Below are 26,069 nucleotides of genomic sequence, written 5' to 3'. Positions count from 1 at the left end.
CAATGGAAGTCGACGCGATACGAAGTTCAATCTGCTCTTCCTGAAATCAAACCCGCCGGGAGTCAATTATCGGCAGAAATATAAACTCAAAAGGCGGCCCACCGGGAGCACTGTATGTAGTGGGGGTGGCTGAAAGCTAGGATAGAAATTGGCAGAACTCATCTCACGTGTAATAAATTGCGGTCATCTACAAATGACATGATAGCAAAATCGCGACGCGAAAAATTAATAACTACAATTATCAGGTAGCGGCAGCAAAGCTTTGAGAGTTCTCTTCATACCCCAGCAACACTCTCTTACATATCTGGAAGTGCGATTACTAGCTGACCACGGCATCTTTCTAATTCATATCATAAAGAGAATCTGTTGCGAAAATGTCGTTCGGTGGCCAGACTCCAACGATCATTGTGCTGAAAGAGGGTAAGTACTCCAGATATTGCTTCTACCACAGAGGATACTGATATAAGTGTGTAATGCAGGTACGGATTCTTCGCAGGGAAAGGGACAAATTATTAGCAACATAAATGCTTGTTTAGCTGTCCAAAACACAATAAGGAGTACTTTGGGACCATACGGTGGGGATTTATTACTTGTTGATGAAAATGGACGACAAACTATCACTAATGACGGTGCTACTGTTATGAAGGTAAAATTCTGCTCACTAGAAATCCCTGTATACTATGTCTTTCAAAATCTGACTTTGCGTAGTTACTTGACGTTGTTCACCCCGCTGCACGAATCCTTACCGATATCTCTCGATCACAAGATGCCGAAGTTGGAGATGGAACAACATCTGTTGTTGTTTTGGCAGGTGAAATTTTGAAGGAGATTAAGGATCATGTCGAGCAAGGAGTCAGCTCGCAGACAATTATTAAGGGACTGAGAAGAGCTTCTGCGATGGCCGTCAACAAAATCAAGGAAATTGCTGTTAATACAAGTGAGGGTAACCAGAGGGAAACTCTGATAAAGTTGGCTGGAACTGCTATGAGCAGTAAGCTGATCAAGAGAAATACCGGATTTTTTACAAAGAGTATGTCCCCAAAGTCCTGTAGTAGAGAGGCAAAGCTAACAAATACACAGTGGTTGTTGATGCAGTTATGACATTAGATCAGGAAGATTTGAACGAGAAACTCATCGGCATGAAGAAAATTCCAGGTGGCTCCCTTACCGACTCACTATTTGTTAACGGTGTTGCATTCAAAAAGACCTTCTCATATGCCGGATTCGAACAACAGCCAAAATCATTCAAGAACCCTAAAATCGTGTGCTTAAACGTCGAATTGGAGCTCAAGTCTGAGAAAGACAACGCAGAAGTCCGTGTCGAGCAAGTCTCAGAATACCAAGCTATTGTCGATGCCGAATGGCAAATTATTTACAACAAGATGGAAGCTCTATACAAGACCGGCGCAAAGATTGTCCTTTCTAAGCTGCCAATTGGTGATCTTGCTACACAATATTTTGCAGATAGAGATATTTTCTGTGCCGGTCGTGTAGCGTCTGACGATCTTGAACGCATCATCCAAGCCACAGGAGGATCTATTCAATCTACTTGTTCTGATATCCAACCCGAGCACCTCGGAACCTGTGGTTCATTCGAAGAGCGTCAAATTGGTGGTGAACGTTTCAACTTTTTCGAAGACTGCCCAGAAGCAAAGACTTGCACATTAGTTCTCCGTGGAGGTGCTGAACAATTCATCGCCGAAGTTGAACGTTCTCTTCACGATGCCATCATGATCGTCAAGCGCGCTATTAAGAACAACACAATTGTTGCCGGAGGTGGAGCTTGCGAAATGGAGGTATCAGCCTATCTCCACCATTACGCCGATAACAACATCCGAAACAAACAACAAGCAATCATTAAATCCTTCGCAAAGGCACTTGAGGTTATTCCTCGTCAACTTTGCGATAACGCAGGTTTCGATGCTACAGATATCCTCAACAAGCTCCGTGTGGAGCATAGAAAAGGAAATATATGGGCTGGTGTTGATTTCGTGGGTGAAGGTATTAGAGATAATATGGAAGCATTCGTTTGGGAACCTGCGTTGGTAAAGGTTAACGCCATACAAGCAGCAACCGAAGCTAGTTGTTTGATTTTGAGCGTGGACGAGACCATTAGGAATGAAGAGAGCGCGCAACCACAAGCTCCACAGAGAGGCTTACCTCCGGGAGCAGCACAGAGAGCATTGAGGGGTAGAGGAAGAGGTATGCCGAGACGATAAATGATAAATGGCAAAGAAGGATCATGATTCATGAATGATGCAGGGGAATCAAGGGGCATGCATGATGGACGAGTACAAAATCTGATATGTAGATGATTATTCTATGATATGATATCGGAGTGCTGGATGTATGATCAAGTACATACTAGCGCCTCAGAGTTCAAAAAGTCCACCCCTCGCTTATGCTTAACTCCGTTTGTTATTCTTTGCTGTGAACTTTTCTTTGCGTCGTGAGCCAGGAGTTTCTTCCTTCTAAAATGCTATCTTTCCAATAATACAGATATATGTTTGGTCCTGAAGAAACCCCTAGCGCCCGTACATAGTGTGATATTAAGTGATGATAATAATAGCGTCGTCTCCTGAACTAACAATAAGAGTAATAGGATGGCTCCATGGAAGAAGAACTCTGTACGTAATGTAATGTTCTCTGTTGTTTCCGTATATGATGTCCTATCCATCCTTAGGTACTTTCCGCGTACCGTGCGTGTCGTACTCGTTATTGTTCGTCGCCATATCAGCTACCAGCTACCAGCCGGTGATAGATAGATGGATAGATAGATTATGTGACGTCTTAATCAAGCCCCAGCCAGTATCATCAACTAACTGATGACTATTTCTCATCTTTCCATAGGTATTAATTAAATATTATATGCATAATCGTTCATGATCACTCATAAACGGCAAGCACTAAGCACTCATCCTGTATTCCCACCCATTACACCCCTTGAAATCATATCCTGTGCTGCTCTCGCTGTAGCCATTACATCTTCCTCATTCTCATCTTCATTCTCATGATCATGATCATGATGATGAGATTTAAGTTTCCCATTTCCATTTCCATTTCCATTCCCATCTCCCATCACTTCACTCATCGTACCATTATGATTTATTTCGCTCCCGATATGATGATGATGTTCTGAAGTTCCTATATCCCCGACTTGTCTTTCTATTTCTACTTCGTCGTGGTCGATGAGCATATCGTTTATATCGCCATCTACACCGCTTTCTCCATCCTCTACATGGGCATCTGCATCTCCATCTACATCTCCATCTCCCAACATCGCTTGGAAGGAATCTGTTTCATGCACATGATGCGCTTCAAAATGTGGATGGGAAGAATGAGATATATGTGTGTAATCCATGATTTGCGGGTCTATTTGTAGGTAATCGGTTGAGGGATGTCTATGCGAAGGAGTATGAGATTGGGAGTGTGTCTGAGATTGGGTACGGGTTTCTGCATGATGGAGTTGCATTTGGGAAATGGGTGGTTGGTGTTGTTTGTGGTGGATGGTGGGGCTGGTGTGAGAATTGGGAGAAGGGGATGGTAGTCTGCGGTTTAGAACTTGTGGCGATACGGATGTACTGGTGTGGTCATGATGGTGGTGTTGAATTTGTTGGAAATCATGCTGTAAATGAGTAGGTTGTGCTTGCTGATGTTTATGAAAATGTTGTTGTTGTTGCTGCTGTGGTAGAGATAATATGCCTGCATTGGTTACATTTTGACTTTTAGGGGTAGGCTGACGAGGTAACTGGACTTGGAAATCTGGTTTGACAATTGGTGCTTTTCCCAACTCCTTGCACTCTCCACAGTTCTTAATTACAAGACTAACCGTCTCCTTGATTCTAACCCAATGATATTTCTCGGCAATAATAGCTGTGGTTTTGTTGATTCCTCCATGGTGTAGTACATGTATACCCCTCGCAATCTCATATTGTTTTTGCGGATCACTAATCACTTCCTTCCCTTTCAGCATAAGCTTATCTTCGCCCGGTAGTAGTTTGTAATGTGTGGCCGCGCTACGAAGTCTGCTTTTTTCCGCGCGATCAGCACCCGATGGATATTCTTTATGTTTCAAGTAGAATTTGATTTTATCGAAGCGTTCTTCACTCACGAAGTCGGAGCCATCTGGCCCTAAATCCCGCCCATATATGATAGCATCGATGAATTGCCCCGGATAGCTTTTGAGGTTTCCCGCACCCTTGACACGCCCAATACGTTTGAAGCCTAACGCATCCCAAATGCGACAGGAAGCTACATTCGTCTCATATACGAGATTGAAAACCGAGTAGGTGTATCCGAGTCGTGGAGCCCAGTCAAGATAGCTTTCTCCTAGTAAACGTCCGACACCTCTGTTTCGTGCAGCATCTGTGACAAGAAATCCGGCATTGCAAACATGAGAGCTACGTCCCGGGTAGTTAGGCTTGATATAGTAACTTCCTAAGCATTCCGCAGCCCAATTCTTGCCTTCGACTACTTCATCTGCGGATTCGAGACTACCCAGGAGCATTATTGCGCCGAAATTCTGAAACCAATAGGATGCAAACTTCTCTTGTGGCATAGTCTCAATCATAGGATATGTATCGCCCAATTCGACCTCTTTCTTAAATTGGTCGCTTAGATATGCCAGAAGCGAGGGAGGAACCTGACTTTGAGACGCAAAAGGTACGATTGTAGCGATTGTCACTCGGTCACGCAGAGTGACCTGTCGAGGATAGACATCGAGGGGTAAAGCGGGGTTCGCATCGTGAGGATCTGGGAAGGGTGCGGAACCTGAAGTTCGGTATATTGTGGGAGCACTAGGGTCGTCGAGCATGGCAGGCATTTTGAATGCTAGTCGGTGATACGGGAATTAAACGGGTTCAGGGGTAATTGTGACTGGACAAAGATAGTTAGAATAGCTACATGTCTTCAATTCGTCTTTTCCAGGACGACGAACCCGAAGCTAAGACACTACACCTCCACAACCGCTGCCATTCATTTACCAGAATTGTTCACTGAAAGTATGAAGAAGAACTCACAAAAGTGGAAGTATAAGTTTTTATATTGAAATCGATTGAACCATTTGTAGATGGAATGTAATTAATACTGTTATGTCTTAGTTACTGGTTAAACGTTTAAACTGCATCAACCTGCACATGACTCCGCTAGCACCCGCATTTCGAATCACACCTTGAGCGCGTCTCGCGTCCCTCTTCACATCACCACATCGACCAAAAAAAATTTCTAGCAAGAAAGAGAAAAAGGATAAAAAGAATGTCTGTTGATCAATACTGGAGGGATCCCAAGTTGCTTTATTTGCCGTGTTAATGGCACCTATGTGAACGCAAATGACCCTAACGAAGTCGTCAGGTATTATGCTAATCGGTTGGAAGTACATCATCAACACTCTCAAGGAAGGGAGGTCGAGTTTGGACTGGATACTATGTCGAAACTCAACCCCGTAGTTGGACCCATTGATCTTTTCGTACTGGTCGCTCAACTTTGGACTTGCGATGGATGCGTTTCCCACTGAAGATGATCGACATGCTGCAGCTACAATAATGCTGTTTCAATCTTACATGGGAGTTGAACTTGTAGAGTTTATTCGCTCCTCGATGGGTAAAGCTAGTAGAGATCTTTTCGGCGGCGTAGCAACTGGGAGCAGGAAGCGACCTGCGAAGTTCATGCATAATGGCTTTGGCGGCGAGACTGCTGTCGACGATGATGTTTCTGAATACAACGATGATAATCCCGATAACAAATTGGAATATCGGGCGATCTTGACAGCTTCTATGGCACTGAGAGAGAGACGATTCCTGTACGTGAAAAAGGATGGGCAACGGCTATACTGTGGAGACCGGGAAACTCACAGCAGCACTACATGGTTGCTAAATATGATAAGTTCCGAGAGATAATGACCTATTAAACTTATGCATTTTTATATTGGTCATATAGGAATGGATACTGGCTCTGAGGATATGTTCACTAGTTGATTTTTCGACGAGGCATCACAAATGCTATCGACAGTACATATCCCGTGCTGACTGTTCTAGTTTGTACTAAAAGCTGTATAGGTTGTTTCTCAGATGCTGTCCATAATCTAATAATGATGCACGACCCTCTGATGGAGTCTACAATAGTGCATGCATAAACATTGTCGTCGGAATCAACATACAAGATGCTTTTCTCGAAAGTAAGATGTCGAATGACAACTCCATCCAGCTTTTACCCATACGACTATTCATTGCAATTAGAAGTACAGAAAGCAGTTCCACCAGAAATAATGAGTTCGCTTCTAGCAGCAGATCCAGGTACTATTCATTTGGAGCGAAATTTTAGGACATTGCACAACTAAAATAATGGAGTTACAAAGTCATTAGAAACGCACCGAACGCTGTTAGGCAGCGGTACCAAGATCTTTGGAAGCAGATTACGAATGCAAAAGAGCCTGAGAGATGATATTTAGAATGGATACAGAAAAAGATTATTTCTCCCGAGCTCACAATGAGATGGTGGAGAAGCAAGTGAACACACAACCAATCAAAACGACAGAGGCAACGGAGCGTATTCCTACTGTTCATTATCAACTCTAAGAGCGGTATGAATTGCAACATATTTAATGCTATCTTCCGAGGACTTGAGCTATCCAGAGATTATTTTTCAAAAGATTAAGGCTATCGACCTTATTGTTGCGCTTGCTTCTCGACATAATCTTCAAACTCGCAAACCTCGACTATTTATAAGGATACACGAAGTCGCCCCCGCAACTATCTGCTCTACCTCATCAGCTTCCTATAATATGCACGAAAACCCGGTGCATTATTTGCATCGGCAACGAACCCGTAGGTTTGATCGCATTGCGAATATGTGGGATCATGTTGAGAGGGTACATATACCGGATCAAGCACCGAATGATACCTTTATTTGCTATCATCTGATATGCAAAAGTGAAGGGTTAGTCTTGACTAGCATAAGATATTTCAATAGCCGCGTGGTTAACTTTGTCCGCGTTAAGCTTCATCCATGATTCAATGATCACGGTGATGTTACTACTCGATTTCAGATACGCGGTTAGACGTGATAATGAAAGAGTTACTATCATTTATTTCGAATGACCTGATGGCTGATGACAGAGACCACTGGGGTGTTGGGCGAAGTGCAAAATACGATCGCAGATGTGAAGGGCAAGGAAAACGCAGCCAGAACAAGAAGTCTTGCTGGGCTTGCTTGCAGGGCTGGATCAGGTTATTAATCTTGGTGTTAGTATATCATGAGTTTGTTCTCTGTCTATGCGATCTTTTATTTTTCTAGTTACGTGAATAGAATATAGTGTTTGAAATCAGTCTTTTGAAGATATGATGTATCTTAAACTAGCTGGTATCTCAATGCCAGCGGTGAACGGAACAGGAGTAAATCCACTTGGTAGAGATGTTATCTGTCATCATCTCAAAATTGGGTTGAGACCGTTGTTGTACTACCACCAGAAGAAACATATACCACGATTCATACATATGCCTATTTACAAATACATAAAGGCTGTTTAGAATAGGGGAGAAATAAACGAGGCGGTGAAGTTTCGCTAAAATACTGTTGATACGATCGATGTTACAGTTACAGAAGTTGTTATTGTTGTTGAGCTCGAATATCCTCCTGTAGTAATGTTGGTCGAATTCTTGTTGAAGTATCGCATTAGCTTTGAGTTTCTTTCTTATCTGGTGTAATCTCCCTTCAATTTGCTTTAGTATTAACCATTTTGGTAATCGTTTAAGTCAATAAGTTGATGATACATTACTCTGATATTGAGAATCTCACCTAAAAGTGCCGTCGAATGATATATGACCTGCCCTGGTGTACTGATACTCAGTGGACAACTGAACAACGAACGCCGAGTTACCCGTGGTTAAGGAATTGTGTTCACAATAATGTTGCTAGGGCTTCAAACGACAAAGATCAATATTCTACTACTTGATTCAGCGGAACCAAGAGTGGCCCGGAGAACTTTTGATAAGAATTCTAAGAATCTACTCACCGTACTTCATTTGAATTTGTGACAAAATCCTTGCAAAAATCATATTTTTTCTATAAAATTAAATAAAATCAATAGAAATTTTCAAATATAATTTTCAAAAATATATAGTTTATTTTTAATTATTTTTGTTCAAAAGTTACATTTTGTGACCAAAAGGGTGTTTAGAGACCAGCAATTGTATTTAACTCAGAATCTACAGGTGAAGAGCACCTGTAGATGGGGATATCTACTCTATATATAAATAAATGAATGGCCAAGCCGCAATGGCTAGGCAAAAAGAAGTCATATTTATCCCTCCAATGATCTTACTTTACCGATTTGGCCAATTTGGTCAATTTGGTCAATTTAGGCAATCACCCCAATGTCAAATTTCATTACATTTCATTTGTTATTCCTCTTATTTGAATACGAGAGTATCTGTAAGGCGGGCTTGGTTCCCTAGTATTAGTTTTCACTTCCCCCATTCAAACATTAGAAGATTGAGGCTTTCAATCTCCCCAACCTGTATTAGCTACGGTCGAATAAGGCCAGCTACCCCCCATGTATTATTGTTAGAAGCCTACAAAGCTCCTAGCCGTCTTAGATAGTCATAGACTCAGTGTAGACGTTAATTTAATCAATCAATCAAACCAACCAACTCCAACCTCCTCACACAGCGGTTTAACCGAAGTTTAGCCGTTCAGCTGTCGAAATACCACCCGAAATGCATGTGCAAGGCGACAGCCACAAAGGCAGCAGAAAAAGATGAAGGAGACAATAGCCCAAAAAGAAGATATATCTCCTTCTAGCTTTTCAATATATTTGAAATTCCTCCAGATCTCGTCACAACCATTTGTTAGAACTCGCACAAGCTCCTTAGCTTACTCTAAGATCGAATAACAACATAAAGAGTTACTGAAAATATATTTTGGAGTGCAAAATATTGTAAAGATACAAAGCCCAGGAAAGTTCTAATTGAAGAGTATAGCAGATACTAGGATGTACTCAATTTGGTATAAATCAAACGGGAACAATCAGAGGTGAGTACAACATTTCATTTACTAAGGGACATTGCAGTATGCATGCTAATTCAAAGAATCGCACTGTAGATCCGACCTTGCGAAGCAGACCTTTGATAAAGCTCTTACTATTTTCAGGTTGGAATTATCGAAAGATGGAACAAAACTTCAATGGATCCAAGATTCGAAATTTGGGAACCTGCAAGAAATTCTTGCAGCAATCGAGCATGAAAACAAAAAGTACGAGCTCCGTAAAGGAGAATCCTCCACCCGCGAATGTCTGTCTCATCTTCCGAATATGTGTCTTTGGTGTGGGGCGCTATGAGGTTCCTTGTCGTGGTCAGTATACTCGCTTTTTGACTGTATTCTTTCCAATGCGCAAGAAAAGTTTTACTCTAGGGGTGAAATTGGATGGCTCTAATATCTGAATGGGCCAAGAAGAAAAATTGATATAGCTTTCGCCAAGGAAGATATACAGACCTATGCTTACAAGTGTATGCCGCTCTCGACTCTCGAAGTAACAGAGAATTGCCTTCTTCTTAGTTGTAAAAAAAAAAATCCTGTCCATTTTTACTGATTTTCAACAGGGTGTCTTAAATCAACAGAAACTCATATCTCGGCTATCAACTGGGATTTGCCAGATTGCAGATGTGCTACCTAGAGCAGAACTTGTACTCCAGTTATATCCAAATTCTCAAATCAGGCATCTCATTTCCCGAACGTACGCATATATTCTACGATTCCTGATCCGGTCACTTCATTGGTACCAGGAGTCTAAGTTATTACATCTCGTCCATGCTATCACAAGGCCAGTGGAACTTCGCTTTGACGACTTAATCGAGGAGATACGTTTACTATCCAGCAATTTGACTGATCTTGCTTCGGCAAGTGGTCACGCCGAACAACGTGACATGCATACTGAACAACTTGAAATGATTTCTGAACATCGTGGAATGCATGTCGAGCAGAGGAAGTCCTTCAATGAGCAGAGGGTATTGAAGAAGAAAGTCGACTACTTGACTAAGTTACTAGAAGATCTTAGAGAAACTATTATCAACGATCAGGCAATAAATGCATCAGCTCGCATCGAACTGCGTCAGGACTTGTCAGACATTCAGGTTGGCCATATTATGAGTCTTATTTCCCGCAGTGATCTTCTTGACCCAATAAAAAGCCTCCAAACGGCACTTTTCATGCGAAATCGTCGCCGCGAAAGAGACAAAAATAAAGGGATCTTCGTTCTTGAATAGCGAAAAGTTGAATTCTTGGAACACCATTGGACGGTCGGAGATCATTATCCTCCAGGGAATACGTAGGCTTCGATTTGAGATTAAGGATTTCTGCAGCGATTCCGTTTTGCTACTCCGACAAAAGAAAACACCTGTTATCTGGGCTCTGAAAGCCATTGAAAGCCACGAGACATTGGGGAACATGACTTCAACCGTCGATCTACTGAAATACCTGGTATCTCAGGCTTTACAGCTAAATAAGACTATTCATACTGACGCGGCAATGACTCCACGGCTGAAGTCTTATTGAGGAGCGCAGACAGAGTCTGATTGGTTCAATGTGCTTGCATCAATTCTGCAAGGGATTCCTCTGCTTTATATCATTGTCGATCTTGAGCTTTTGAATGCATCGTGTCCGGTTATAACGGAGGAATTTAGTTGGCCGGCATCATTTCGATCGTTGTTCGCTGGTTTCGCCGAACGGAATATTAGAACTGTCCTAAAGGTTGCATTGTTTAGCTATGGATCATCTATTATGGATTCTTTTATGGAACAAGAGTTTCAGAACTCGGTGGTCCCTGTAGATGGTACTTCTTTGCGAAAAGGCCCAGGAAAATCTGGAACCAGACTTTTAAAGGGAGAAAGAACAAGGAAGTCTAGATACAGGACAGCTGGTTTTCAATAATTAAGAAAAGAAATCAGCTCCTTCAACTCTGATCTCAAAATTATCTTATTAGTTATATATTCAATTATGCCCAATTAAATCGACTGCGTCTACTACTAATATATATGCACACAACCAACACAACAAGCAATATCATATCATTGATAAATATGATCAACCTCTATCAAGAATCAACTAGCTGGTTTATTATATTGGAAATCCATTCTATCTCAGCCCAAGCAATATGGTCAAGATTTGGACATTTAACTCGTTCTTCGTATTGATCTACATGATAAGGGGAGCGAACGACTCAAAAGCCCGATAGAGAACTAGATTTCTTGGAAGTTTTTCGACCTGTGAATCCATACTTCAACTCGCTAAGTTCCATCATCTAAACCAGTCATGCTGCTACGTCATTCTGTCCATTGGGCTAGCTTATCCTCATAACGAGCCTGTCTGTGAACTAGAAATTTGGATACCAAGGCCTGCATGAACTTTCTCGAGGTTGGTCGTTCTTAGAGTACTTCGAATTTCGACAATGTCACTGTGTATTTCCGCTAACTATACACCGCCTGCCTCCGTCATGTAACTCTCGATTATACTGCTCGGTATGACGAGTAAAATACATTTTTTGTCCAAGCCCATCACTCTGCATCTTCACCGTACTCACAGCAATACAGTACCAGAATTGAACGATAATTACACGTTCGGCTTGGATACTCAGTGGATTTCTAGGGTTGTTCCAATGGAGGCTCCATGATCGAATGACTTTTGGAAAGACATAGGAATCCGTGATACAGGAATTGTCTTGGGTCAGCTTAATATAAATCTAACTTATGCACTCAGCCCGGCTCTTGCACACGCAGTGCTATGCGATGGCACAGTACATTGCAGCATCTTCGCGAAATAGACGAGGATGAGGAAATCTGCAGCACAATCACTAAAATTATACTTGCGGTATTATTCAACTGGAATGAGGCAGAATACTAACCCCTCAATATCTGTTTACGAGACCGTGCTAGAGATCTAGCGTTCAGATTTCAGAACCGTGATAAGTATTGCAAGTTGAGATACCAGAACTCAAATGGAAACTAGGTTGACGAATTATAATGACTGGAAGCTGGGAATCACCTTTTTAAGTATTTCCATAAAAAGAACGGGTATAAAGATGAGGGTGTGTGGTGAGAGTGAATAATTGCAGGAAAGTTATAGCTCCCTTGAGCTTTTTACCTTGGAATAGCAGCTGTCAAAGTTGAGTGGCCATCCAGTCCCATCATATAATATGATCCGGATAAAGCAAGAACCTCAGCTTTCTTACATCACTGATTTCTGGATTATTCGCAAGAATATATTCCATCCAGGTTTCACTCCCAGCACAAAAATTCTCAAGTTTTCTGATTTTGCATACTGTCGTCCCAAATTTCTCTACGGTATTTATTCACTAGATTATCACATACCGTATTAGATCTCAAGAACGGCACTACAAAATTTCACACATCAGAGCTACTTAAATACAAAATAGCTTCCTGTAACTCCATTACTTCTCTTTCTTCCACAACAACATATTCTGAGCCGAAACATTTAAGTGCGATAGAGAACGAAGAATCATTACCTCACTCACCACAACAGTAGTAAAAGACATATTCATCAAGATGGATATCTGGCCACCAATTATAAATCAGCGTACGCTGACCTTCGCATTACCAGACCTAACAGCGCCGCAAAGGAACATTGCGCCAATTCCATGCAGCATTTGCTCCACAGAAAAACGTCAAGGATACATCTGTGCATGCACCATATACGCATACTACTGTTCGGTAGAGTGTAGAAGCACCCACCAAATAACGTGCATAAGCACCATTAGCAAAAGAATACCGCGGCCATCACCAATCTACAAACTCGCGTTTTATTTTCCACCCAAAAGAGCTAATTTCGCCGTATGTTGGATTCCGTGTCCGACTGTTGTCCCCGCATCATGTGTACCCTCGTGCAACGAATGTATCGTATGTCAAGCATGCCACGAATGTCATGCATACGATGTTCCACTTCCAACTGCCCTACTAGGTCGCGGAGCTAATACCACTCATGCCATAATCCAAAATAACATTCAGAAATGGGAATTAGTACCCGGGATTAGCGATCCGGAAGATTGGACTCTAAGCGTGATATACGGAGTGAAAGAAGGCCAAATATTAGATACATGTAGTAAGAGTTTGAGTATAGAAATATTTACGGGATGCTCGCGAGATTGGACGGGACCGTTTGTTGTGATGGGGGTTTTGTGGTCGGATTGTGAGGGAAAAGTGCAGAGTAGGGATGTTACGGGGGCGGATTTGCAGACGGCGAGGAAGTTCTTTGCTTCGACTACGCCTAGGGAATTGGATCTTTTGGGTGTGGCGGATGGGGAACGACGGGAACATGGTCTTTTGGAAATGAATGATTTGCTAGGTGGTGTTTTGAAGGGAAAATAGGTTTGCGTAGTTCGATTGGGATATGCAGGGTAGAGACTCTTTGGAGAGTCACTAGTTAATGGGGCATTTGGATTTGCAATAACTCAATAAAATTCACACTTCATTTCAACTAACACTCATATGAATGAGCACCATGATTATCAAGTAAAAGTAATGACTAACTAGTATTTATGATATGATAACTCCAAATTAAACCAAGGACTCCGTCTGCAGTTATATCCACACTAATAAATACAGTCATATCAGAAAATAAAATAAACTCCACCAGCAAACCATTAATGTCTAAATGCACCAAAAAATAGGACTTACAGCCGGGAACACTTCAAACAGGATCACCTCAAACGTTAGCTTATAATATTTTTCTATACAAATAGATCCGCACCGTTCCTATGACTATAAGAATGCAAGTATTTTATCTTTTCAAGCCATCTTCAAAATTAGACATTATTCCTCCCCTCTCACTTTTCCTTTTTGAGCGCTGAAAAATAAACTAAATCGATGCAGGTATCCTAAGTCAGGAAGATCTTGCCCACCTGGCACCTTCGCGTTTCGATACTAGGCTGTGGAATCTAATACACGCTCAAGTGTCAATATCCTCTCCTGCCTTGAAAGTGACACTGAAATCGAGTTCACTATCGTCCCCGCATTTTTTGGCTGAAATTGCTATGAAATTCCCTTCCCAAAAGGCAGAATTGATCCTTACTGAAATATAGTCGTTGTGTAATCGCTTAATCTATCCGTGTATAATATTCCTATCAATTCCCATTGAGAGATATAGCCTATAGTCATTCACAAAGCTCTGTTCGCCCTAAGTTCCGCCCCGAAACCCATCATGACAACATCAAATAGTACTTTCAAAGCAGAATTAGCACGCATAAAATCGACACTCTTACCCTCGTCAAAGCATGCTTACCGACGTTGTGCCAGCTATATAGGAAATGCCGCACACCGAAGTCAATTCTCGCAAGTATCCGATCATTTCCTTTCACATGGCAGTAAATATAGTCGCCACCAAAACAATAGCAAGTGTTATTTGAGAAATTGGAGTAGAAATGATGCTGCTTTGAAAAGATGACGCGAGATTGGCGATGCCTTCAACTCCAACTATAGAGATGTCAAGCTAGATAGCCTGAATCAACGGGAATTTGAAAAAGCTGAGATGATTGTTGTTAATTTACTACAGCGGAGATCTTCCCAACTCGGGTTCAGTGAACAAGAGAACTCAATTCAGCTCGTTGATGAAGCCAACAAAGAGCAGATTCCCTCAGCCGACGGCGTGTTCTTGGCTAGTAAGATATTGGCGGGGATTAGAAAAATATGCAGTCATTTAGAAGCATCATCCCCTTTCAATTGTTGATTCTAATTAGATCACCGCGTAGTCACTTGTTTTGGGACTACCTTGCACAGTGCTATATGGCGATGCCACTTCCTCTTTTGAATCAGATTAATTATTCTCTGAACGGATTCCTATGACTGAGTTCATAGTTACAAGTTAGGGGCACTGTTTTGCTTCTTTTATAATATAAGATCTTACCATAATATCTATAATTTCTCATTTTGCTCATACCAATGAGCAAAATGTATTTGATGGCATGAAAAGATAACAAGAGCTTACCCTAGCGAATGATAGCCCCACAATTTATGCTGGCTGTTATGTATGTAACCAAACCATCCCTGTCATGCATAAGAAGCTCCAACAGTCACCAACATCGGTATACTTGTACCCAGGTGTCTTTATCCGCTGCGCCACTTTGAAAATATTGTGACTATATAACAGATTAGTAGCCTGTCATTATTTCAGTCGGATCGAGTTCCAAATTCCATCGCTCAATGGTAAATATATCGGGATATCTCTTTTCTTAAACCATAATCAACAACCATAATCTTAAGACCAAAAGCCTCTTTAGCTCACGGTTCTCAAATCACCTCTTTAGTAATTAAGCTCCTTTATTGCTGTATTCTACCGACGTTACCATCATGTCCCCTACTCTCAAAACCGTTGCAACTTTCGAGGAATTCTCCCTTGTAGTAGATTGCCTCTGGGAATCGAACATCGATCCATTTAACCCATTCTTGAGTATTCTTGTGCGGATTAAGGAACCTACTGCGGAAGGAGTGGCAGCTGCTGTTCAGGAGATGAAGGAACGCTTGTGGAAATGTCATAAGGCGGATAAGGATAGTGTTTGGATTTATATTGTTGGTGGGGATGAACATACAGAAGCCAGCGGAAAGGTTCTAGCGGGCGCGGAATGGCTGTTTCATGAAGTTAATCCGTTTGGAGAGAAGAAAGACGATGAGAAACAGAAGAATAAGGATGATGAGATCGAGAATGGTGAGACCGAGAATGGTGAGACCGAGAATGGTGAGACCGAGAATGGTGAGACCGAGAATGGTGAGACCGAGAATGGTGAGACCGAGAATGGTGAGACCGAGAATGGTGAGACCGAGAATGGTGAGACCGAGAATGGTGAGACCGAGAATGGTGAGACCGAGAATGGTGAGACCGAGAATGGTGAGACCGAGAATGGTGAGACCGAGAATGGTGAGAAAGGGGGAGAAGAGAAAGATGACAGCGTCGGTTCTTGGTGGCCTGAAGGCGAAGCCCGTGACTTCACGAAAATGATTTTCTCTCAAATTTTTGGATTTAGAGCAAGAAGAATGGCAAGACCTCATACTCGTAAGCACAACTATTTCGATTTCGACCTCATCAAGTCACATCACCCGGGATTTCCCCTCTCAACCCTTACTAACATCACCAGAACTCTCCGCGATGTTTACCCACCCCGAGCACCGGTGTCATGGTTACGGATCTTTGCTCATGGAATATGGAATGAGAAGAACCTCAGAAATGAATGTAGAAGCGCTCGTAGAAGCTACCGCCGAGGGATTACCTCTTTATGAAAAATTTGGTTTCCGTACTATTGAGAAAATAACCATTGATACGACTCGCAGAGACAGAAAGCCAGGATTCTTATGGCTCAAGATGGCGAATGAGGTTAAAGGGAAGACTACGTGGTGGATGTGGAAACCTAAACCGAGTGATGGAGAGGTTTATACGCCGGGGATGGAGTTACCGTGGGAGAGGAAGTGAAAGGAATTGGATGGACGAAATAGAACATGTGATCAAAGTTGGTTTTCTCGAGGTCCTGGTTAAACTAATGTTATAGCCCAGGACCCAACCCAACTATAAATACCTGAGCATCTCGCACTCTTGACTTATTCGCCTTATGATTAGTGGAAGGGCCGGCTGGGGCGAGGAAATAGGCGAGGGACGGGCCCTCGGGTTCCCAGAGGACCAACCCTGCCTGGCGCAGCCGATATGGAACCTGCCCAAATAAAACATGTAATCAAAGTTGAGTCTTCGAAGGGTCCTGGGCAAAACTAATGTTATAGCCTAGGACTCAGGACTCTAGATAAGTGACGGGTATTTTGCGAAAATTGTATCTGAAATTTCGAGAAGCTTTGAATGAGTCCAGTGAACGAAATATCCTATTCTTGCTATTCTCTCCACTTGAAGTTGACTCAACTGGGGAGATGTGAGACTTCACAATGGAAATGAATTACCTCCCTTCTTAGAATTGGCGCAAAAGAGAGGCCATGAGAATAAAAGAAATAAACTTCAAATACCTACAAGAGTATCCATCGGCGCTTTAATCCTCTTGAAACTCCTCTCCGTCCTCTACAGCAGTATGGGGACGAGAAAGAAGTGAAAGACCAGTGGTTTATTTTTCTACGGCATCTGCTTTCTCTGAGACTGACTTTTACTCACAATAGAGAGTTCTCAGAAAGATATTAATCTCGGTAAGTAGATGAGAAAACAGAATTGTAAAAAAACACCGACTAAAAAAAGTTCACTTGCAAACAACAATATAACAAGAAAGAACATCAAAATCCGAATTAAAACACAAATAATTTAAAGAATTTCCAAGACCACTAGACAATTACATCATGCATCTTCTGTAAATTTGTATTCATCTGGCTAAACCCCGGACCCGGAAAAACCATCCCCCTTTTCTTTCCTTCCGACCCTCCAACCACAACCCCTTAAACCTCAAAACCACATGACTAGAACTACTTTGCACTGTCAAAGCTCTTGTTGCATATCTGAAAAAAAGGAAGCTGTAGGCCCTTTAAGGTCTTTGATGATAGAAAGTGAATTATTTTAGTGAAAAAGAGGTTGGTTGGTATCTTTGAAATTGGAGTTTTTGCTTACTTTTGGGTTTTGGTTGATGAATGAGTAGGTGATTTTTGAGTTAGGAGGGAAAGATGGTTTTATATTCTGGGGCTTGGTGGATAGTATAGTATTTACTAAATGAAAGGGTTGGTTTTGGGGATTTGGGATTGGAGAGGAGAAAGGGCGAGGAGGAGGAAGGAAGAAAAATTACTATGTTGTGGAAGTTGGTAGTCTTTTGGTTTTTTGATCTTTTTTTGATTGGAGGAGTACATAAAAGTTGCGGAATGATATGATACAGAACAGTTTTGTATAGGGTTTGAATCCTATAAGATTATAAACATATACTAGTGATATAGATGAAGAGGGGTTGTTGAGGAGATGTGAAAAAAATGACATCTTGGTCGTAGAAGTCTTGTGAATTTGTGAAAACACAAGTAACGGGTGAATTTTATATACTGTCAAAATGAGTCGGCATAAAAGAGATATGTTATAATAATTAGACAGAATCAATCAGTCAGGACATATAAAAAAATAATTATTAATAATAATTCAAAATTAAGTCAACAGAATCAGATAAATCTCATTTGTATTAATAGTATACCTAAGGAAATCAAAATTTTGATTAAGACTATTAGATTCTACAAATCTAGTATACAATATTGATTTGTTAAAAATCTCAATTTGTAAATATTATTTATCTTATATAATAAATTAGCTTGTATATATATTTAATTTTAAAATATAATTATAATCAAAAATTGAATATTTATTTAATCAATATTTAATAAATTAATATCTCTAATAAATCGATATTGTATATCTTTTTTGAAGAAAAAGATGACCCTGTTAGAAATTTATTTCTTCTACCTACATTGTTATATTCAGGAGTCAAGACAAAACCTCCTTAAGACACAGAAAACTAACATCTAATTATAGAACATTCAAATCTCAATACATCAAAAATCATATTATTGACATCAAACAACTTGCACATATTCCCTCTAGCAATTTTACACTCCTCATCTCCAGGGATCAAGTAATTAGCCAAGCTCCAATTAGCAAACTTAAAGATCTTTTCAAATGAATTAGGAATAGAAGGAATAGAGAGGACTGAGAACAAAGTCAGGTGATTGAAACTGCAGACTCTTTCTTCTTCATATGGTATAATAAAGAGAAGAATGTCATTGTTCATTGACATTGTAAAAAGAGAGTTGAATTGACTAAAATAAAATAGATCGTTGTAGTTGTCTGATATTTTTCAGATATGTGTTTGACAAAAGCAAAAAAACCTCAAATAGACACTACTAACCTTACTAGCAAATAGAAGAAAACAAACTAGCTAATTCTATAAGATAGAAGTCTAATCTTAATATATAACACGAACATGAAATGACAGTAATTCCACCCCCATAAGCAAAACCAAATCATCACAATATCCCACAAAACATATCATTCAAACCACAATCCCCCTCCTACCCTCCCCCTACTATAAAAACCTAAATCATAATCAAGCCCCCCACAAACAAAACCACACTCCAAACCAACAACCCCGCACAAACCAGCTCCTTCGCACCCCCCTCAAACGCCACAATCCCATCATTCGCCCCACCAATACCACCACCACCAGCAGCACTACCTAAATTCAAAACCGGCTTAGGACTCGCCACTGATCCTGCCGTCGCATTCACATTCCCCGCCTCATCAGGATAAAACGGTTTCGAAACAATGCGACTCGTACCCGTACCCCTATTATCCGCATCGGCATCCATATCCGAAGGCGACTCCGTCGCCCCATAATCATCACCACTCCACCCCACAGCCTGTTTAATCAACCCCTGCAACTGCCCATTAAGTTCCTCTTTCGCCGCATTCAAAAAATTCTCCGCATTAATATCGAGATCGAGAGTTGGAATTACGCCGGATCCGACGCCGAGGAGTTCGCCTGCGGGGAAGACGCTGGGAAGGGCGGGGGGAGTGGGTAAAATGTTGGTGAGGAAGTTGGTTCCTGTGTGGGTGGTGGGGGGTGTTAGTGGATGTTTACTTTTAGTGATGTAAATTGGGGTTGGGGGTGGGGAGCTTACTTTCTTCTCCGAAGTCTTGGATGTTTCCGGTGAAATCGGAAAGTTGGCTGAAAGTGGGGTTGATTTCTGCGACTGGGTTGCCATTAGGCTGAGATGATGGTTGGGTTGCTGAATTACCGTTGGATCCAGATGAAGGTTGGGCGGTGGGTGTATTGATTGGAGTTGAGGGCGTGACGACTGGCGCAGGAGAATTTTGTGATTGTGAGCTGACAGGGGAGGGCAGTGGCACTGGTGAAATGCTGGAGGATGGTGCTGGTTCTGGTGATGGTGCTGATGTTGAAACTGGAGTGCTTGATGGTTCCGGAGTAGCGATATTGCCAAGTTGATATACGCTGATTGATTTGACTAACCAGTATCTAATTTCATGATATATATCAGCATTCTCATCTTCACTCCCATCAAGCCAAAGGAGAGAAATCTTAAAAAAAATAAAGCAAAACTTACTGATCACCAAAAGCCGCTGGATTACCCGCAACATAATCTACACAGGTTGGTGCCTTTGATCCACAAGTAGCATCACTCGACCAAACAGCACTCGCCCAATCACCACAAAAAGTCGTATCGAAAATCAATCTATTTTCCCTGAAATGACTATCGATATCACAATCACCTTGAAAATTAGCCACTGGTGTTCCCCATTTACTCGGATCAGGGTTTGCTCCGTTAATATCTGCAGGTGATGTTCCAGCTGGGAAAAAGTATACACGAATGTAGCATGAGGTCCATTCCATGGCGTAAATACCACCACCGTTGAGGTTGAATCCTGTACCGTAGCTGTTGGTTCGGGGATCACTGATTCCACAACCGACGCCGACGGGATTGGCAAAGTTGTTGCAGTTGGCGCTTTGAAGGGTGCCGGTTTGTCCTGAACCGGCTACTGAACATGTTGGTCCACTGTATTTGTTCATTAATTAGCTAGGCTTCCTTCCAGTGGGATTACGAGTGGTGAGACTAACCTGTGTAAAGACATGAGATTGTGGTTTTGAAGATTCACGCCCTCGATGATATCGATTTCTCCTACAATTCGTGTTAAAAATTGATCCTTCCATAGACCGAACATAACATACCATTATAAGGCCAATTATCACCCACCGTCCACACTAAAAGCAAATATTAGTCCATCAAGCAATCCCAATTCTCCAAATCATCAACATACTAGCCGGCCATGATCCACAAGCACCACCAGGTACATGACCCAAATCCGCGACAAAAAGTCCATGAGTCCAACTCTTCTTACTCTCAATCCTAACACTATTTCTCCCAGCTCCACTAGGACTCAACACCGTCTTAAAATCCACTCCCATATAAACGCCATCACTTCTCACTGAAATCAATCCCTGTTGTGAAGCAGCACTCTCACTAACATACGTAACGAAACCATGAGTAGGATCCGGAGCCGTAAAGAAATTAAACGCATCGAAGAAATTATCCCCACTATATTTTTCTTCTAGCTGATACTTCTCGAGTGCAGTAATGCTCGTTATGAAAGTGAAAATGGTAAGGCATCTCAGAAAGAGTGATGAGGATGCCATTATGAAATATCTTCAAACTCCAAAAAGATGAAGGAACGAAGGAGAAGAATAAATGGGAAGAAACGAGTGAACTGATTAAAATGCAATATAAGATAACTGGAAGAATGAGCTTGGGGAAAACAGGGTTAGAATACATTCTTATGATCTTCATATTTGCTCGGGAGACTTCTAGACTTTTGTCAAGTGGTAATCTTACCATAGACAATGTTTTATTTGTCTTCGATTCATTGGAGTTTGTATAGTATCATCGGAATGAAGAAAACATTCCTACAGTTATCAAGATTTGCATAGGTGAATGGAGAATGTTCCGTTTCTCTAGTTTCCCTTAAGCGACGAAAGGGAGAGAGGAAGTGAAACGCGACATGAACTATGTGAAGAATGAAGGGGAACTCATAAAAGTATATATTGAATGGACAACCATAGGACATGTACTTCCAATTGGCTTTGCCCAATTTCCTTCCCTCCCCTTCCCCCCCTTCACCAAAATATATCATTGACAAAAGAAAAACTTAGAATATATCATAACCATACAATTAAGATCTCCACCAACTCCACCATCTCAATAGCAATATCAATAGCAATAGAAAAGCATAATATACACCATCCATTTCACATAGCTCCAACACAAAAAAAATCAAAATATTGCTATATTATAAAAAATATCCAGGACGACCAGTCCTCCAATTCTCCAGAAACATTGACTTCATAAACACACAAAACACAAAACACCAGAAATCAAAAAAATACCATCTGCCCATCCCATTCCCATCAAAAATCTTGAAAATACCACAAGTTCACAACTCAAGTAAAAAAAGCTTTCAAAAAACAAACAAACAAACCAAAAAACTACACGTCCGAAAAACCTCCTAGAGAAAATCATGTGTTACTTCAACTGTTGCCTTATCCAATCTCCGCAAATCACTTGTTGTACTCCGTGTATTCCGGGGTATCGAATATGAATATACGTCTAGACACAACCAAAGTTCTAGACTGTATCAAGATTCAATTTATAGATATAATATAATGTAATGTTGTAATATTCTCCTCAAAACCACAATCCTCAATCCCAAGCACTGACCGATCCCAGTATCAAAACCCAAAGCACCAATCTTGATGCAAGCCAATAATATACAAAGACTTCACTTTAACCTCCTTCTAGCGCAAACACGACGAAATTACAAGCTTTTGCCGCCTCACACATCATATCCCTATTACAGCTTCATACCCAATGCTTTTCCCACCCTCAAACTCTGTCTAATACTCAAATCGAGCATAATTTCCTCACTTCCACCCGGAATAGCATAGGCTCTTACATCTCTATAAAGTCTCTCGACCTTTCCACCCTGACCACCACGACTATAACTCAGACCTCCGAAGATTTGACTGGCTTCTCTTGCACAGAATTCAAAGGTGACGGTAGCTTGAGCTTTGAGACTTGCAATTGGTCCACCTAGTCTTAACATAGCTTCTGTCTCTCCCATCTTTGAACATTGGTAAATGAGGGATTCGAGCCAAGAGTAGGAAGCTTCGATTTGACGAGCCATGTGAGCAAGCTTAAGACGAATGACCGGGTGATCAATGAGTTTCTTGCCAAAGGTGCGACGCTTGTGGGCGTATTTTACGCTCTCTTCGTAGCAGACGCGGGAGAAGCGGAGGCATTGGATAATTATACCGATTCTTTCGTGATTGAAGTTTGTCATGATGACTATGATAATATTAGTAGATGCTAAAGGGGAGATGATGATGAAATGTACCTTTGAATCCCTGGTTCTCTTTTCCAATAAGATTCTCAACTGGAACCTTCACATCCTCAAATGTGATATATGTAGTTCCACTAGACCAAACACCTTGACAATCCATCTTTCTGGTGCTAACACCACCAGCAGATCTCTCAATAAGGAGAACACTGACACCATTCATACCATCCTTTCCAGTTCTAACAGCAGTGGTGAAATAATCACACCAAACACCATTGGTGATCCATTTCTTCTCACCATTAACAATATAATGCTTTCCATCTTCTGTCAATTTTGCCTCACAGGTCAAATTGGCCACATCAGAACCAGCATCTGGCTCAGTAATAGCCAAACAAATCCTCTTGTCACCATTCAAAATACCTGGCAGAATTCTCTCCACCAAAGGTTTCTTTCCGAATTTAACCAAAGGCGGACAACCAATTCCAAATCCACCAATAACATTCCAAACAAATCCACCACTTGCCGCACGCGACAATTCATCGGTAAGAAGCATCTCATGGAATAAATCCCACTTCTCAGGTGGCACACTCTTGATTCTATTCTGAGTATACTGAGTTGGATAATGCATACCCATCAACCCGGCTAGATATCCTCGAGTACCCATTTGTTTATAAATTTCATCAGGAACCTTTCGAGCTTCGTCCCATTCACCAACATTTGGTTCGATTTCGGCAGATACCCATTCGCGGATTTCTTCACGGAGAGCAGCGTGCGTCTCATTGAAATATGGTGAGTGATACTGTTATCCCATTAGCATTATTCGCAGATTCATGAAAGATTGGAAAACCTACACCCTGATACCACGACGGATCTCCAAAAGGAATCAAATCACCATAGGGATCCAAGGGTTCCGATTCGTCTACGGCCTGTTTCGCATCATTCGCTGGAACCGGCACAACCGCACCACTTTCGGCCTGTGGTTTAACAGCCTCTTTTGCTGGTGGAGGAGTGGCGGGTGGCGTTGGTGGTGCCGCGGCTTTCTTTGTGTCTAATGATCCAACTTGTAGCTTTGCCTTGTATTTCTTAAGAATTCCTTCATTATGATATTTCCAGAATTGCTTTGAAGCATCTTTTCCCAGCGACTCTTGTGAGGATCTTTTTTCCACCTGGATGGTCGTCTTGGGAATTTGGTGAGGTCGTAAACATCTTCATCTACGATGATGTAGAGATCATCAGGCTTATTGTGCGATGCAACGTCGCTTTGACTGAAAGTCTTCGACATATTTCTTAATGAGTTGATTCGCGTTTGTATGATTATGTGTTATACAATGGTGTTTATTTATTCTATATAGTGTAGGAATAGGAAGAACAAGAGAATAAGTGAATAAGGAGAGAGGTAAGTGAAGTTTGGAGAATGAGATGTTTTATTGATTGTTCGGAGTCTATTCGCTTTCGTTTCCTCTTTCACATGTCACTCACTCACTCTAAACACACATCGCATGCGTTTCTTGATTCAGCTGCACCCCGTTTTCCGCTACCAACTGGGTAATCTAATATGCTTTTAAATTGTGCCCACCCCGGATTTTCTCCATCTTTTACATCTCAATTGTATCACCTGCCTTCTAGAAACACCTCATGTGCACTCAATCTTACAATTTCGTTGCATTTGATTGGTTGATGTGTCGTATTTAGCATGTGAAGAACTGACCGGTTGCATTTACCGCCGACTCCGGATGCCGAGGTACATCTCAGTGCATAGATACACGTGACCGTTCTCGGCCTTTGATTGTGAGCTTTGAAACACAAACAAGAAACTTGAATATAGAGTTAGTTACTAGCTCCATATGTTTTACCGGATTCTTCACATGCCATGCATTCCCCTGAACTGACTCAACATCAAATATTAACAATGCTATGGTATTGTTCTGATAAAAGCTCAAATCAGGTACGAGCCAAATAACTTTTGCACATAGAATGTTGCTTCAAAAATCCTCCCATTGATATCCAAAAATTGACTTCCTTATTCAGACCAAGCCCTATAAACGACTCTGCTTCCATATACTTCTCCCTTCTTGAGCACCACTTGCCCTCTCCATTTCTCCTCATTGATCGCATTAACATATCGACTTGGCTCAACACAGAAACCACTTCTGGCCCCTCTTGCCTCGAGTCCCTCAACTGCTGGTACATCGATATATTTTCCGAGTGTAAAATTGGAATGCGGGTTCCGTGCTCAAAACTTCTAGATGAATACCAGTTTCTGGATGAGAAGCTTTTACTAATGTGGTGAGAGGAGAAGACCGTGTGTCGAGGGGAATTGACTCGGATTTAGTATCCACGATGAAGCAATCATCAACATTTGGTTCCTCTGGTCCCAATGTGAATTCTTTGTTGGGTGTAATGCTCTCATATGCTTTTGGTCCCGAAGTAGGAATTCCTCCATCGTCAACTGGTAAGTATTCGTTTGTGCATAATGTGACTTGTGTACCTTCGATTGTCGATTTACCACTTAGATTGAAATATCTGTCGTGATTTTGAATTAGTTCTTTTCTCAATAATCATAACACTAGTTCCTTTGAACAAATATTACTTACGAGTGGTTGGTAACATTAACAACCGTCTCCTCCACTCCCTTTCCATCATCGACCAATTTAACCTCATATTCCATAGCCAAAACTCTGACTTCCTTGCCATCAACCTTTTGTTTTCCGGTCGTATAAACCACACTAACATCCAAAGTTCCTGGATATCCCTCCTCTCCATCCTCATCCTTCAAAGTAAACTGCACACTTTCTCCTCCCTCTAATCCCTCAACGCCGGGAATCTGTCTGGTGCCAACCAATTTCGGACCTTGCCAAACGCGTTTACCCCATCCATTTATTCCTCCATGTAATGCGTTCACACCATTATTCTGCGCAAGAGCATAGGACTTTCCATTCAAAGAATTGATTTTCGCATTCGAAATACGATTTGCCACTCTTCCGATCGTTTCACCAAAAAATGGTTGGTTGTATTTCTGGTATAGCTCCGCGGTGGGAAATGATTGGACGATATTCAATGGCTTGTCTTTAGTGGGGACTAGGAAAGTTTGAATGATGGCTCCCAAGGAAAGGAACTCGAAATCTGCTTCAAGAGACATTGTGAGGTTTATTTTGATGGTTAAGGAGTAGAGAAGTAATGGAGTAAATAGAAGATTGTAAGAAATTTCAAAGTCG

At 41.5% G+C, this 26,069-nt stretch overlaps 11 protein-coding genes across 11 annotated transcripts; 8 read left to right on the top strand and 3 right to left on the bottom strand.

The window, feature by feature from the left end:
- Positions 1-374: 374 nt before the first annotated feature.
- On the top strand, positions 375-2,219 carry SS1G_11986 (conserved hypothetical protein; the record flags this gene model as incomplete). The annotated part of the gene is made up of 4 exons (XM_001586907.1): positions 375-420; positions 480-646; positions 709-1,030; positions 1,081-2,219. The coding sequence occupies 4 exons, from the start codon at positions 375-377 to the stop codon at positions 2,217-2,219; spliced, it is 1,674 nt and encodes a 557-aa protein (XP_001586957.1).
- Positions 2,220-2,914: 695 nt separating this feature from the next.
- Positions 2,915-4,822, bottom strand: SS1G_11985 (hypothetical protein; the record flags this gene model as incomplete). The annotated part of the gene is made up of 1 exon (XM_001586906.1): positions 2,915-4,822. One exon carries the CDS (start codon positions 4,820-4,822, stop codon positions 2,915-2,917), a length of 1,908 nt encoding a protein of 635 aa, XP_001586956.1.
- A 772-nt stretch (positions 4,823-5,594) lies between these two features.
- SS1G_11984 (predicted protein) lies at positions 5,595-6,042 on the top strand (the record flags this gene model as incomplete). The annotated part of the gene is made up of 2 exons (XM_001586905.1): positions 5,595-5,797; positions 6,033-6,042. The coding sequence occupies 2 exons, from the start codon at positions 5,595-5,597 to the stop codon at positions 6,040-6,042; spliced, it is 213 nt and encodes a 70-aa protein (XP_001586955.1).
- Positions 6,043-6,598: 556 nt separating this feature from the next.
- Positions 6,599-7,231, top strand: SS1G_11983 (predicted protein; the record flags this gene model as incomplete). The annotated part of the gene is made up of 2 exons (XM_001586904.1): positions 6,599-6,821; positions 7,113-7,231. The coding sequence occupies 2 exons, from the start codon at positions 6,599-6,601 to the stop codon at positions 7,229-7,231; spliced, it is 342 nt and encodes a 113-aa protein (XP_001586954.1).
- Positions 7,232-8,271: 1,040 nt separating this feature from the next.
- SS1G_11982 (hypothetical protein) lies at positions 8,272-9,667 on the top strand (the record flags this gene model as incomplete). The annotated part of the gene is made up of 4 exons (XM_001586903.1): positions 8,272-8,427; positions 8,976-9,027; positions 9,097-9,345; positions 9,594-9,667. The coding sequence occupies 4 exons, from the start codon at positions 8,272-8,274 to the stop codon at positions 9,665-9,667; spliced, it is 531 nt and encodes a 176-aa protein (XP_001586953.1).
- A 271-nt stretch (positions 9,668-9,938) lies between these two features.
- SS1G_11981 (hypothetical protein) lies at positions 9,939-10,256 on the top strand (the record flags this gene model as incomplete). The annotated part of the gene is made up of 1 exon (XM_001586902.1): positions 9,939-10,256. One exon carries the CDS (start codon positions 9,939-9,941, stop codon positions 10,254-10,256), a length of 318 nt encoding a protein of 105 aa, XP_001586952.1.
- Positions 10,257-13,169: 2,913 nt separating this feature from the next.
- SS1G_11980 (predicted protein) lies at positions 13,170-13,370 on the top strand (the record flags this gene model as incomplete). Its single annotated transcript, XM_001586901.1, has 1 exon — positions 13,170-13,370. One exon carries the CDS (start codon positions 13,170-13,172, stop codon positions 13,368-13,370), a length of 201 nt encoding a protein of 66 aa, XP_001586951.1.
- Positions 13,371-14,202: 832 nt separating this feature from the next.
- SS1G_11979 (predicted protein) lies at positions 14,203-14,818 on the top strand (the record flags this gene model as incomplete). The annotated part of the gene is made up of 3 exons (XM_001586900.1): positions 14,203-14,337; positions 14,554-14,659; positions 14,778-14,818. 3 exons carry the CDS (start codon positions 14,203-14,205, stop codon positions 14,816-14,818), a joined length of 282 nt encoding a protein of 93 aa, XP_001586950.1.
- Positions 14,819-15,347: 529 nt separating this feature from the next.
- On the top strand, positions 15,348-16,461 carry SS1G_11978 (predicted protein; the record flags this gene model as incomplete). The annotated part of the gene is made up of 2 exons (XM_001586899.1): positions 15,348-16,047; positions 16,130-16,461. 2 exons carry the CDS (start codon positions 15,348-15,350, stop codon positions 16,459-16,461), a joined length of 1,032 nt encoding a protein of 343 aa, XP_001586949.1.
- A 2,579-nt stretch (positions 16,462-19,040) lies between these two features.
- Positions 19,041-21,157, bottom strand: SS1G_11977 (hypothetical protein; the record flags this gene model as incomplete). Its single annotated transcript, XM_001586898.1, has 6 exons — positions 19,041-19,549; positions 19,626-19,981; positions 20,070-20,519; positions 20,582-20,642; positions 20,693-20,725; positions 20,782-21,157. The coding sequence occupies 6 exons, from the start codon at positions 21,155-21,157 to the stop codon at positions 19,041-19,043; spliced, it is 1,785 nt and encodes a 594-aa protein (XP_001586948.1).
- A 1,211-nt stretch (positions 21,158-22,368) lies between these two features.
- SS1G_11976 (hypothetical protein) lies at positions 22,369-25,993 on the bottom strand (the record flags this gene model as incomplete). The annotated part of the gene is made up of 6 exons (XM_001586897.1): positions 22,369-22,862; positions 22,912-23,653; positions 23,706-24,060; positions 24,576-24,668; positions 25,177-25,377; positions 25,449-25,993. 6 exons carry the CDS (start codon positions 25,991-25,993, stop codon positions 22,369-22,371), a joined length of 2,430 nt encoding a protein of 809 aa, XP_001586947.1.
- Between the last annotated feature and the right edge of the window lie 76 nt (positions 25,994-26,069).

Source organism: Sclerotinia sclerotiorum, genomic scaffold (assembly GCF_000146945.2).
Source record: "Sclerotinia sclerotiorum 1980 UF-70 scaffold_20 genomic scaffold, whole genome shotgun sequence".
Lineage (NCBI taxonomy): Eukaryota > Fungi > Ascomycota > Leotiomycetes > Helotiales > Sclerotiniaceae > Sclerotinia > Sclerotinia sclerotiorum.
The sequence above is the reverse complement of the archived record's forward strand: the minus strand, read 5'-3'. Positions and strand labels throughout refer to the sequence as shown.